We start from the raw sequence: 14,651 nt of genomic DNA, 5'->3' as shown, positions 1-14,651 counted from the left end.
AAAGGACCACCACTCTGAGATAAGAATGGGAATACAGTGGTACCTTGGTTCTCAAATTTAATCCATTCTGGAAGTCCGTTCGACTCCTGGAACCATTTGAAAACCAAGACGTGGCTTCCTATTGGCTGCAGGAGCTTCCTGCACTCAATCGGAAGCTGTGGAAGCCGCGTCAGACATTCGGCTTCTAAAAAACATTTGCAAACCAGAACACACACTTCCGGGTTTACGGCGTTCAGGAGCCGATTTGTTTGGGAGCCAAGCCATTCGACAACCAAAGTACCATTGTACATACATTCTAAATGTTTTAAATGTTTAAAATAAACACCATAATAAATAAAAAGAGCATTTCTTTTGAATGCCTTCTTATGCAAGAGCTCTTGAAGCCCACTCCTTATGTGAACCCTGACAAAGTATGCATTTCCCTTTGTTATTGCGCCACTGCTTTCATCCATCCATAAATCTGAAGTTGAAAGGCCAGAGTCAATTAGTGGGTTTGGTCTCTCTTCTACCCTATATGAACATTTCAAAATAATTGGACAATTAGCATGAAGGAAAGAATTGCCCACAATTATAGAAGCCCCCACCTTCTTGATCAAGGATGGAGGTGAAAAGAAATTATATTGCAAGGGGTGCTTTAAAGAAGACACAAATACCAACATGGAATATTCTACTGCAGGCATAGGCAAACTCAGCCCTCCAGATGTTTTGGGACTACAACTCCCATCATCCCTAGCTAACAGGACAAGTGGTCAGGGATGGTGGGAATTGTAGTCTCAAAACATCTGGAGGGCCGAGTTTGCCTATGCCTGCTCTACTGCAAAGGAACTAGCATGAAATAATTGCACGGCTCAGCCTTCCCCAATCTGATGCTCTCCATGTGTCTTCGAGTACAATTCCCATCAGTTCCAGTATGGCTGTGTTGGCTGGGGCTGGTGTATCCAAAACATCTGGAGGGTACCACATTGGCAAAGATTGATGTAGATGAAGGATGGGAACCTGCAGCTCTTCAGATATTGCTAGACTGCAACTCCCATCATCCTTGACCATTGGCCATGTTGGCTGGAACTGATGGAAGGTGAAGTCCAGCAACATCTGGAGAGCAGGGCATTTCCCACCCTAGTATAGATCATTGGTGTCATGATTCATATTCGTACATGCTGCTGTATGTATACACATTGGGAAACGATTGCCCATTGTTTCAAGTTGCACATACACAGAAAGGGTATGTACAATAATAATAATATACAAACCTTTTTCATACAGGCTATTCCCTATGCAAAAATGTGTTCCAGGTGGAATTTTGCTGTTTCAGGTAAGCCTAAGAGGGGCTCTAAGAACATATAATTACAGCTCTGTCCTTTGCGCTAGAATTAATGGAGAAAGTGTGAGTGGATTGGTGATGTCTGTGATGAAATTAAGTCAGAAAAGAAGATAACCAGGTGTGGGGTGGCAGGGGAAGAAACTCGTCCTCAAGCTCCAGGGGGGCTGGCCCCTTAATTTTAAGTGTGGCCCACTAGTCTATGAGCTTTTCGCATGTAGATGAGCCCAGGGTCAGTTCCTGTGTCCCAAGGCAGGGCTGGAATGTCTGAAGCTCAGCTGTGGAACGTCATTTTAACACCAGGACTCCGCTCTGGACAGTGGAAATAATGACATAGAGAGAGGGGATTGTTCAGCATATGCAGAGTGCATCTCCCTCTTTACTAAAGCAACCACAGCTCACCTCGCACAGGTTAACAGCATGGCAGTCCGAACGGGAAGGGTAAACCCTTCCTTCCGCCGCTGATCGGTATTTTCCTAGTAACACAAAGTGTGAATTATGAGAAACAAATCTTAAAGAAGAGGAGAAAGAGGAAGACCTATTTCAAACGTGATAAATCTCCTGTGCGACTAACTCGCCAGGCAGGTCATTCCGCGCACGACCAACTTATCCAATATGCCACCATTGCCGAAGTTACAGCCCGAGGATTCTGCCGGTCTCCACCTCCTGCAGCTTTTGCAGCAGCGGACCCTAAAAAACGCAGCCAGGCAAAGGGCGGCTGGTGCCTCCCACCCCCCTTCGGCATCTTAATTGGGAAATCGACGCGGAGAGAGGAAGGGAGATCGATCCGGCGGAAAGTTAGCCGAGGGCGACGCTGCGGTCGGGGGGCCAGGCGAGGCAGCGCGCTGTGCGCAGCAGCAGCAGCAGCAGCGCACATCTCCTTGGAACCGAGCGGACGCGGAACTGGCAGCCTGGCAAGTCCCCATCCGGCGCGGAACACCTCGAGACCTCGGGTAAGCGCTGCTCTCCCCGCTAAGCGTTTCGAAAGGCAGATGCCCAAGTGCAAGGCAGCTTTAGCGGGTCGGCGAGAGCTTCTTCCTGGCTGCCTGGGGGCGCTTTTGATAGACCCAAACCAGGCACAACGCGGAACCCCAGGGGCGAGCCGGTCCTCGTGGGGCGCTGCTGCCTGAAGGTTTCTGGAAGCCGAGCTTAGCCTCCGGAGCGAGCGCGAGGTCAGGAAAGGGCCGCGCTGGGAGCGGGGTCCGGGGGAGACGCCGAGACAGGGCCCCGCTGCGGTGCCCCAGGAAGGCGCGCAGGGCCAGTAAAGAAAGACGCGCAGCCCCGATCCTCCGTAGCTTTGGCTCAAGGCCCCCCGCGTCGCTGCCTACGGCGGTTTCATCGACGCGCCTTTTAGATTCATAACCGCTTTGTCAACAAACCCGCCTTTCCCCATTTTTCCTCTTAAACCCAAAACACTTCTCAGCGCGCCCATCGGTTGGAGAGCTTGAGTGCGCCCAGAAGCTCCAGAAAGAGCGTTTTCTTCGCACCAGGAACCCAGGGAACTCGACTCCGTGCCAGAACGAATCTCTGCCTTCTCTTCTCCCTCCGCGGTCTGCAGTGCCGCGCGGTTAGGTGGTGGATGAAGGGGAGAAGGCGGTCCTGGGGAGGAAGCAGGGGCGAGGATCTCCGGGCCCTGCTTCTTCCACCTGCCCCTGGCGACGCCCTCCAACGCGCGACCCAGACGGCGGAACCCTTCTCTGAAAACGCCCTTACTTTGGATATTAGGGGGTTAAGGAACTTCTTCTCTTCCGGCGTCCTTCAGATAATGAGCGTTTCCTACTTTATTCAGCCTTGCTTGAAATAGAAGTGGGAAATCTTCTTTTATATAAAGAAGAAGAAGGTGGAAACTTTCCGCCACGGGCGAAGGCGTAATGCGCCAAACCGTCACTAATTGCCTTGTGCTTGACTTGGCTGCCAATCGGTTTCTAATTATCCCACGTTTCGTGTTTTATCTAAAGCTAAATCAAACTCTTGCTCTTTTGGGGAATATCAGCCAGGCTTCCCCTTAAACGGAGCGTTCATAAACTCTGCCTTCTGGAGTCGCGGTGGTGCAACAGGTTAGTTGTAATCCATTTGGCAGATTCACAATTAAAGATTATTTGTAAAACCCACTGAACCCACTAGGAGCTACTCCTGAGAAGATATGCTTAGCACTGCGTTGTTAGAATAAATTGTTAAGTATTTATGTGCTGTTTTTTTGGATGTATAGCTAATGTATAGAAACCGAGAACAATACAGTGGTACCTCGGGTTAAGTACTTAATTCATTCCGGAGGTCTGTTCTTAACCTGAAACTGTTCTTAACCTGAAGCACCACTTTAGCTAATGGGGCCTCCTGCTGTCGCCACTCCACCACTGCACGATTTCTGTTCTCATCCTGAAGCAAAGTTCTTAACCTGAAGCACTATTTCTGGGTTAGTGGAGTCTGTAACCTGAAGTGTATGTAACCTGAAGTGTATGTAAGCTGAGGTACCACTGTACCTTATACCAAATCAGACCATTGGGCAATCTAACTCAGTGTCATCCACTGCTTAGCAACAGATATTCAGGATTCAGAAAAACAGCCTTCCAGTCCTAGCTGGAGAAGGAAAAAAGGTAAAAGGCGGATCTAGACGGATCCTCGTGAATTCATATGATTTTTTCATTCAAATTAAATAAAACCACCATGATACTGTAGACCATGTCTTACTCTGTAGACAGCATCAAAAAAATCATGCATCCACTATTTCGTGGGGCCGCAGGGGCGCAAAAACATGGTTAAAAAACATGGATCCTCATGATTTTTGCACTAGATCAGTCCAAAGTCACCATCAGATCAAACATCATGGCCAGGGGCACAGCCTGCACCACAAAAAGCTTGGATCCATGGCTTCCTGGTCATACCGTGGCCCAAAAACGTGGTTTTGAAGCACGGATCCTCATGGATCCTCATGCTTTTTTCCACTGGGCCAACCCAAACTCACTGTCAAATCACATATCATGTCCAGGAGCACAGCCTGCAACACAAAAAAACTTGGATCCACGGCTTCCTGGTCATACCACGGCCCAAAAACGTGGTTTTGAAGCACGGATCCTCATGGATCCTCATGCTTTTTGCATTGGGCCAACCCAAACGCACTGTTAAATCACACATCATGTCCAGGGGCACAGCCTGCACCAACAAAATCACGGATCCATGGCTTCCTGGCCACTCCATGGCCCAAAAACATGGTTTTAAAGCACGGATCCTCATGGATCCTCACGCTTTTCGCATTGGGCCAACCCAAACTCACTGTCAGATCACACGTCATAGCCAGGGGCACAGCCTGCACCACAAAAATCACGGATCCACGGCTTCCTGGCCACTCCATGGCCCAAAAACATGGTTTTGAAGCACGGATCCTCATGGATCCTCACACTTTTTGCATTGGGGAACCCCAAATTCACCCTTTATTCAAATATCTTGTACATAACCACAGATCTGACCACAAACATTATGGATCTACTGCTTCATGGCCCTGGCCAGATGCTACTCTGGATATACAGGCCACTTTTTAGGTGGGTGTGCTGGGATGGAGGAAACTGAGTCGGCTGAATCTCTATCCATTAAAGATGGTCTTCCAATGGCTGGGCCAGAATGATTTTGGTTCGGTTTGCCTGCTCCCAGCTCTTCATGGGGCGCAATAGTCACCTGTAGCCGCCATCAGGAGTCCCGGTGTGATCCTGGCTGCTTCTGTCTCTATGGAGGCATTGGTCACAAATGTAGCCAAACTGGCATTTTTTAATCTATGTCAGGTTAGGCGATTGGTACCGTACCTGTCCCTTTCCAACCTATCCATGGTGATCCATGCAGTAGTCACCTGCAGACTAGACTACTTTAACTTGCTGTACACCTGAGCCGGGGAGGGCAGAGTATAAATGCGATAGAGAGAGAGAGAGAGAGAGAGAGAGAGGGAGAGAGATAGATGCAGGGCTACCCTTGAGACTGCTCCAGAAACTCCAAATGGTCTAAAATGCATGAGTTCTTACTTGGACTTTGTGGAGAGCCCACATTCAGTTGGTTGTTCAAACAGTCTGTGACCTTTCTTATCTGTGGGAATTATCTTCCAATACACCCCCATGAGTGTGACGCTCATCTAACAGCAACCTACTGGTGGTCCCTGGCCCAAAACATATCCAGCTGTCCTCGACCAGAGCCAGAGCCTTTTTGGTGGAACGCTTTGTCTACTGAGACCAGGGCTCAGTGCAATCTATCTCAGATCTCTCACTTGTCATGGTGAGTGGGCTTGCACATTCCTATGACCCTTGTGAGTGAAGCCGTCGGGAATCTCGTACTCCCAGCAGGGTCACCCAAGGCGCTAAGGTCAAAGAAAATTAAATATGCTCAGAGTCCTGTAGTGATTTCATGCTCTTTATTGCAGCTTGTAAAACAGTGACTGAATTTTCCCCAAAACCTCAGGCCTTTATATACATTATTTACACAATGAGTCCCGTCTGATTGGCTGATTCTGCTTCCCTCCTGGAGCCTGATTAGTCTTTTCCTACAAGCCAATCAGTTCTTGCATTCTAGGATCCTACTTGCCTATTGTTCTAGGATCCAAGCTTAGTACATAACAGGGAAGGAGCTAGACAAAGAATGATCCAAGTCCTCAATGGCAGAACAGGCGGATGATAACAAGCAGTGTGTTACAACGGCTGTGAAGGCGGATGAAGGCTGCAGCAGATAGGATACACCAGTTCGTCGTCACTACTCATGCCATCAGAACAGAGCCCTACTGCGAAAACTGTGCGTTGGTCAGCGTGCACTGATCTCTACACATAAAACAAATTCACGCACAGGCGTCTTCCAAAAACCCAACCCAACCCCCGCAAACCCTCCCCCCCCCATGGTGATCACTAAATGGCTACAGAGGCAGGAATGTGAAATCTGGAAGCTCCTAGTCATGAACCGACACATGGGCGGTCAGTCATTCTGACTCAAGGAATGAGGCAGTTGAGCAGCTCAGCAGCTGTATCCATGACTGAGCAGCCCTTTTTAGGATCCACTCTGCTCACCCCGAAAAGGGGAAGGGGCTGGAAACGGTGCCCTAAACATAGTCTGCTTCCCTTCCCCCCTGACTGGATTACCGCGCCCAGTGGGGTCACCACCCAGGGGTCATAAAAGACAATTGAACTTTGGAACATGGAATATATGGACTTTGTCAGATAACACAGACAGCGAACGTCCTAAACGCAGCACTTCAAGACTTTCAAAGAGCAGGCGAGGGACAACTGAAGGAAGAAAAAGGAGGCTACACATTCTTCTGGAAAGGTCTATCTGAACAAGAACATTGAATACATACCGGTAGGTAGGCTTCGCTATGAAAAACGACCTTGTGAAGCTCCTGTCAGAAGTCCCTACCGGCATTAATGAGCGACTCTCAACCTTTCGAATAAAGCTCACAAAAAACCAACAGACTACTATTATAAGCACTTATGCACCAACACTGGATGCTGATGAAGACATTAAAGAAATTTTTTACTCTCAGCTGGATACCATCCTATCAGAGACGCCTAAGGAAGATAAAATTATCCTTCTGGGTGATTTTAATGCAAGAGTTGGGTGAGATTTTGATCTGTGGCCTGGGACTATTGGGAAAGAAGGAGTTGGCAACAGCAACCAGAATGGAATCTTACTTTTGATGATATGTGCAGCGCACAACCTTCTTATTACCAAAACACTCTTTTGACAGAAAAATAAATTTAAAACTTCATGGAGGCATCCTCGGTCAAACCACTGGCACCTCTTAGGCTATGTTATTGTCCGTGCTAAAGATCAACGTGATGTGCTCCTTACCAGAGCTATGACGAGCACCGACGACTGCTGGACAGGTCACCAACTAATACGCGCCACGATGGCTATCAAGATTATACCTCAACGCAGGCTTCAGGGAAGAAAACCAAGGCACAAAATGAACACTCAAGCCCTTCACGTTCCCATTAAGCGGGATTGCTTCTAAATGACTCTTAAGGACCATCTGCTTTCAGAATTCCCTGATAACATCAAGGAACACTGGACCAAGCTAAAAACATCCATTATTGCAGTCTGTGAACAAACTATTGGATACCAAACCAAGAAACACCAGGACTGGTTTGATGAGAATGACAGTGAGATTGAATGCCATGATTGACAAGAAAAGGAAGGCATTTCAGATCTGGCAAAGAGAAAGAAACTGTGCCACTAAGAAAAAAAACATATGCCAATGCTAAGAACCAGAGAACTAAAAAACACTTGGTGGATAAAAAAAAAAGCTCAAGAGATCCAGCACTTAGCCGACACTCATGATGCACAGAGTTTCTTTAAAGCCACAAAGACCATCTATGGACCAATAAATCATGGCATATGCTCCCCTACACTCAGCAGATGGTACCACACTTCTAAAAGATAAAGAAGCTATTGCACTGTGCTGGAAAGGACACTACCAACATCTCCCTAACCACAACTCCCCCATAGCTGCTGAGGTCCTCTCACAAATCCCGCAAAAACAAATTAGAGATGAGCTTGCAGTATCTCCAAATCTGGGAGAGTTGTGTACAGCTATTAACCAAGTGAAAAACAACAAAGCCAGTGGACCTGATGGGATACCTGCTGAAATCTTCAAAGTGGGTGGAATTGAACTTACACAGCAACTTCACAAGCTCATCAAAAAAATCTGGGAGAGAGAAGCGATCCCAGCAGACTTCAGGGATGCCAAAATTATCAATCTCTTTTTAAAAAGGTGACAGAACTGGGTACAGCAATTGTCTGCTGCAGTGGGGATTGCCTAGTGATAAATATGCTGTTTGCTTGAACCTGGAGGAAAAGAAAGACCCCCCAAAAAGCTGTAAGAGAAGAAGTAGGTCCTCTCCCGCCAGTTGGCATTTTACATCATGAGTAAAAACAATGGTTTCGTCTCCCGTGGTAGCTAACTGTACCATATAAACTACCCAGAAGCAACATAGAGGAAAGTAAGACACAGAATGGGCCAAACTTGAATGAATCCATGTATTTGTTACAGTAAATTTATCTTTCCGCTTTCTCATCTGTGCCAGTAAGTGCATATGACCCCAGTGATAACTCCAGTTGAAAGGTGTTTTTTTTAAGAGATCTGGAAGATCAGGAAAGTGAAACCTCAGGTGCCAGGGCAGAATGTCTCCACATTGAGCATATTGCAAAAGAAGTTATCAGAGCATGGAGTTCAAGACATTTCTGTCCGAAAGATGTTGTAGCTGGTGAACCTGCTGGAGCTGAAAAAGGCACTCCTAGCCACTGAAGTCATCTGAGGCTCCAATGACAGTGTTAAATCCAGGAATATCTCCAAGCTTCTTCCAGGGGAGTGCAACCTCATCCAGGGCAGGCCGTCTCCCCACCTCTTAGACATGAGAAATGAGGACACACAAAACCTCTGTCTTTTCAAGATTCTGCTTCTGTTTATTGGCCCACATCCAGCCCATCACTGCCTTTAAGCACTGGTCTAACATCTCAACCACCTCTCATGTTTCAGATAGAACAGAGAGCCAGAGCTAGGTATGATCTGTATATTGATGGCACTTTGTTCCAAATTTGTGACACCAAGAATCAGATGCCTGAGGTGACCACTATGTCCAATGTAGGACTGGTTGCTGGGGTGAGGCAACAGTAAGTAAAAAGGCTGCCTATTTAGTTGGTATCATTCATGAATAATACTGCAGTATGTTGCAATTCTGAAGAGAAGCCCATGTGGTTTGCTAATCCCTCATCTCCATAACAAACAACCCCTGATTCATTCATGTTAAGCTGTTGGCAGAAATCAAAAGTATAACAGGAATACATTTTCACCCTCATGAAAGAAAGAACTAGCAGTGGAAAAGCATGTCTTGGCCCTTCTTATATGTGGTTTGTAATCTATGTTCAATACATCTGATTCTTGGGAGCCAGGGTTGCTGTCACTCAAAATGATGGCACGTGCCTCTGCTGGTATTAAGGCATATTATAAACTAGGGGAGGCAAAGCAATCTAAAAGTTACAGTGGACAAACAGTAGGAAGCAGCTGTTGCCTTCATGCTTCTGACTTCCCAGAGAGCTTTGGCTGGAAATAGAATGGACCATCAATGATGATATCACTTCCTCCTTGTGATACGCAAATTCCTAATCCAGGGATGGGGAAACCTGTGGCTTTCCTCATGTTGTTGGACTTTAAATTACATCCATCCCAGCCAAGATGACCAGTGGTCAAGGATGGTTGGAATTGCAGTATGATGGCAAACATTTGATGGAAAATAGGTTACCTACCCGTATCTTAATCTATGCTCAATATGATCATCATGGTAGATGTGAGAAGAGCCTGTGAGTTTTGATTCTTTGAGCATGGCAAGTTGATCATATGCAAACACTGCCATGCAGAGAATATAATTTTGCTGGGAACCATGAGAAAAAGGACTTCTTAATGCATACAGAAAATTAAATAAAGTATAGAGGCATGGTTGGTGCACCATAGACTGGAAACCAAAGACAGTTTATCAAGCAACCTCTATAGGCTAAAGTGCCATGGTTAGGAGAATAGGCTCGTAGTCTTTAATCAGAGTTATTTTAGAAAACAGTGTCTCTCAATCAGTTGGAAAGAACAAAATGATTGTGTTCTCTTTTTTTATTAAATGCAAAATACTTGGGACAGCAATGGCCCCACTGTCTGGCCTTTGGCAGATTTCAGGCTTTGAATGAGTAGAGCATGAGAAAGTGTGTGCCTCTTTGTATAAGTGTAACCAATGAGAAAATATAATACATGAATCAGAAAGGTGGAGTCTGGGTTTGCTCAGATCTCTTACATCCTTCAGGCTAGCCCTGTTCGCCTAAGCAGGTTTAAGAATTCAATATACGCTTACTACCCATTTTTCAGAATGGTGTTAGAAAAATTATCCCAGGCTGTTTAAAGTATATAAGAGGTCTGGTTATTTCACAGTGGGCAGGGAACTAGTGAAGCCTGTGACCGAGATACAGGCAATCAATAGCAATTTTCATGCTGACAAAATATAGGCACCTGCTAGAGAACTTAAGCTGCTGGAATTATATCATCTATCTCTATTTGTTTTTCAAGAGTGCTGTATAACTTAATGATCAAATATAAGGCAGTAACCTTCAGGGAATGTGTGGTGTCGTTTTGCAAAAGAAAATGGTATTTTATTACCAATCCATTTCAGGCAAAAGGGGATAGGGGGAAAAAGTAACTCACAACCCCAGCATGTTAATTGCACACAAAATCCCTTATCTAATCAGAAGAGGTCCTTACTTCACCCTAGTAACCAAAATCAAGAGCCATCTCTTGACACCACTGAAGAGCTTTTTCACATTAATGCTGACTGCCTAGTGGGAAGAATCAACTATTGGAATAATTCCAGGGAATTCTGTATTTTTGTGAGGTTTTTATTTTATTTTAATTTTTTAAAAAGAGACTGGTATTTCATCCCAGCAAAATTATATATAAGCAGACAAAATACTGATCCTCAAAATACAAATACTGTAATACAGCTACTGGTAGCACATATGCGGTACACAAAATCTTGCTGACACACAATCTGAAAATTTCCTTCCATAACAAATAATACAGATGTTTGTGGAAGGGAAAGGCAGAACTCACATTTTGCATAATACGAATTATTTGTATTGTAGAAAGTATGGCTGCTATTAACTGCTATGTGTGGGTGGAGAAAAGGAGTCTCAGTACAATAAAAGGGGGATTGGTAAAATAATTTTGTAGTCTCATTGGTTCATGCTTTAGTTGAGGGGCTCCCAAACTGTGGTCTGTGAATCACCAGTGTTTTGCGAGCTTCATTCCTGTTGTCGGTGGCATTTCTGTGGATTTGTGGTTGAAGGCAGAAGATGGCACATCCATCACGTTAAATATCCATACTCATTTCAATTGTATTTTTTTTTCTTTTCATTCTTTTATATTGCATTTTATTGTATTTGAAATCAAAATTAAAATAATCAAGTCATCTGCCAAAAGCCTCAGCAGTCTTCAAGTGGTCAACAGGAGGGAAAGGTTTGGGAACCACTGTTCTAGTTACCACCAGATATGACGTGCTGTACAAAAGACTGTCCTTGAAGTTCTGATGTTTCTTAGAACCTGCCTGTGTTCTCTCTCTCTCCTCTCACAGAAAAGAACCGTTTTCAGTACTATGGCTGGGTACTGCATAGAGTTTGGCCGTTGCATCCAAGAGCTGGAGTAGCCTCCTGCTTTTAGACAGTCAGCAGACAGTTTTTCACTTTGGTGAGCTTTTGCAAATTATTTCCATTAAGTTGATTTTACACTGCTGCTTCTTTTTTAGCTGATTGTGATATGTGTCGTTGTTTGTATTATTGATGTATTATCTTAGTTCTCTTGTTTTGCAACTTGCCTTGAGAAAGGTGGGAAATACATTTTGAGCATCATTTTTAAAAAGCTGCTTCTGAAAGATGATTGAGAGAAAAATCTGTTTTTTGAAATTGTTAAGAGGGAAATTTAGCTTTGGATAGAATACATTCTTTGGAATACATTTGCCACTTAACATAAGTAAAATTATAGCACCACACTTATTTATTAGGTATTGAAATGTGGTTTGCATGAGTGCCCTTGTTTCTGCAGCTGATAATCATTCTATTTCTTGTTCCAAACAGGACTTCATTATGGACAGAGACCTCAAAGATTACAGTAACAGGACACTTGCCACAGAGAACAACTCAGCCCCTTCCAAGGGCTCCCATTTTCCTACCTGGGAAGACTATAAAAACAGCGTAGATGACATTCAGTACTTCCTGATTGGGCTTTACACTTTCATCAGCCTCGCTGGCTTCATTGGAAACCTGCTGATCCTCATGGCTCTAATGAAGTGCAAGCAAAAAACCATAATAAACTTCCTCATTGGCAACTTAGCCTTTTCCGACATACTAGTGGTGGTCTTTTGCTCTCCCTTCACCTTGACCTCAGTTCTACTTGATCAGTGGATGTTTGGCGAAGTCATGTGCCATGTGATGCCTTTCCTCCAATGCGTGTCTGTCCTGCTGTCCACCTGGATGCTGATTTCCATTGCTGTGGTCAGGTACCGTTTGATCCGCCACCCTCTTTCTAGTAACCTGACGCTGAGACACGGCTGCTACCTCATTTTCGCCATCTGGACTCTTGGCTTAGCCATTTGCTCCCCTCTGCTTGTTTTCCACAAGCTCGAAGATCTCCACCTGGAAGCACTGAAAAGCAAGCGCTTGTGTGTGGAGTCTTGGCCATCTACGTGCTACAGGGTTGCATTCACTATTTCCTTGTTGCTCATGCAGTACATTTTGCCTTTGGTTTGCCTCACCGTCAGTCACACCAGAGTCTGCAGGTCCGTAAGTTCCAGATTGTCAGGCAAAGAAAACAAACTGGAAGAGAACGAGATGATAAACTTAACTCTCCATGCACCCAAGAGCCAGGGGCCTCAGGGACAGCTCTCTAGCTCCGAGAGGTGGAGTTATACTTTGGTTAGGAAACATCGGAGGAGGTACAGCAAAAAGACAGCTAGTGTGGTGCCAGCAATATTAAGGCACCATCGGGGCAATACTTCTGGGGATCTCCCTGAAACATCAGGGACAGAAAGAAGTCAGCTTTCGTCCAGCAAATTCATCCCAGGGATTCCCATCTGTTTTGAGGTGAAACCAGAGAGTTCTGAAACACAGGATGGGATTACAGTAGCCCGATCCACCACTCGGATTAGGAAAAGGTCTCGGAAGGTTTTCTGCCGACTGACAGTGCTGATCATAGTTTTTGCAGTCAGTTGGATGCCTCTTCACGTTTTCCATGTTGTAACAGATTTTAATGGCAATCTCATCTCAAACAAGCATTTTAAATTGGTGTACTGTATTTGTCATTTGCTGGGCATGATGTCCTGCTGTTTAAATCCCATTCTATATGGATTTCTTAATAACGGCATAAAAGCTGATTTGATGGCCCTTATTCCATGCTTACAATTATCATAAAACTGCTGTAAATGGAACAATAAATCTCAAATTATTATCCTCACAGGTTCAAACTGTGAAACATATCATCTGACTGCTTGTGGGAATGCGTTACGGAAAGTTCCTGTTGGCCATTTAATGTGACAAAGGTTAACTCAGTGGTTGGATGATTTGATAACACTTCTCAGTTTGTAAACATGCCAGGTGTCAAGGTTTGACTGGTCAATCTACAATCCTCTCATCATTCCCTCTATGACAACCACTCATGTCAGATTTTCTTTCAGGAGGCATCTATTCGATGTACAAAAGAAACAGATCGTTTTCAATATGTACACCATGGGTGGCATCCACCAAAGTATTTCTGGTAGTGCAAGGATTCTGACCTGTGCAAAGGAACTTCCCCTCCCTCTACCCATAAACCCCATGCCCTCCCCAAATCTGCTGGGGAGGGTTGGGGGAATCCCCTGGCCAGATTTAGAGGATGCTCAAAGAGAAGAAAACAGAGGGGAAGGTCTCCTTTGTAGTCAAAAATCCTTGTGTCAGGAGCAGCACTGTGTTGGATGCTACCAGGGCTTTTTTTCACCAGAACTCAGTTCCTGCACTTCTCAGATGCGCGCCATTGCCATTATAAGAGAACAAGAGAGGCGTTCATGGTGAGTCCCGGAACCTCTCTTTCTAGAAAAATATCACTGGATGCTACCTTATAAGCAGAAATGCAATATTGAAACGCAGTTCCACAAAGTTCCTTCTAAAGCTGCTTTAACATCATGTCAAAGATATCTAGATTGCAAATCTTGTATTGTCATGAGGTAACAATCAAATATTAAGAACAATGTATCGTTGTCATAAGTGAACCCATTGCTCTTTAGGCAATATTTCTTTTTAAATAAATTGTTGGCTTCTGTGTGAATGGAATAAATAAGGCAATCTCTTTATTGCTTGATATAAACAATTTCTATTTTAAGAAACTGGATGCTATTGGATAAACCTGGTTGAAAAGAAGCTTGTGCATACATATTGACTTTCTATTGTTTAGTACTACTGTATCAGAGTTTTTGGCTCTAGAAGCTTGCAATCTAAATAAGACAATAGAGGGAAGGAAGAGACAATGATAAGAAAGAACCAGCATTACATTTTAGCACATACCCATGTTGTGTATATTGAGGGCTATCTCAGCTAAGTCATACTCAGAGTAGATCCACTGAAGTCCATGGACCTAAGTTACTCATGTCCTTTAATTTCAATGGGTATTCTGTGAGTAGGATTAATGTGGGATGCAAGCTACGCTTTAGACAAGTACAATAGAAGCACGTGCATCAGGGAACTCTTGCTTGAGATTATTTATTTAGAAAAAAATTGTATAACACTTCATTTTTCAAAAAAAAATCAAAGC

General features: G+C 44.6%; 1 protein-coding gene across 6 annotated transcripts in view; it reads left to right on the top strand.

Moving 5' to 3' along the window:
* The window catches only part of NPY5R (neuropeptide Y receptor Y5), a 30,320-nt gene extending 16,271 nt beyond the window's left edge, over positions 1-14,049 (top strand). Inside the window, exons 1-3 of one of the 6 annotated variants that reach the window (XM_083631265.1) lie at positions 2,182-2,271; positions 2,877-3,375; positions 11,948-14,049. In XM_083631265.1, coding sequence (XP_083487391.1) covers positions 11,957-13,279 — 1,323 coding nt within the window. In that variant the 5' untranslated portion in view covers positions 2,182-2,271; positions 2,877-3,375; positions 11,948-11,956 and the 3' untranslated portion in view covers positions 13,280-14,049. Of the gene's footprint in view, positions 1-1,757; positions 2,272-2,741; positions 3,376-11,947 lie in introns of those variants that run through there. The other 5 variants (XM_083631266.1, XM_083631264.1, XM_083631267.1 and 2 more) reach the window with 5 other exon arrangements.
* Positions 14,050-14,651: the final 602 nt, after the last annotated feature.

This window comes from Podarcis filfolensis (assembly GCF_964270895.1).
Source record: "Podarcis filfolensis genome assembly, chromosome: 9".
Classification (NCBI taxonomy): domain Eukaryota; kingdom Metazoa; phylum Chordata; class Lepidosauria; order Squamata; family Lacertidae; genus Podarcis; species Podarcis filfolensis.
Note: the sequence above shows the minus strand (reverse complement) of the source record. Positions and strands in the feature narration are given on the sequence as shown.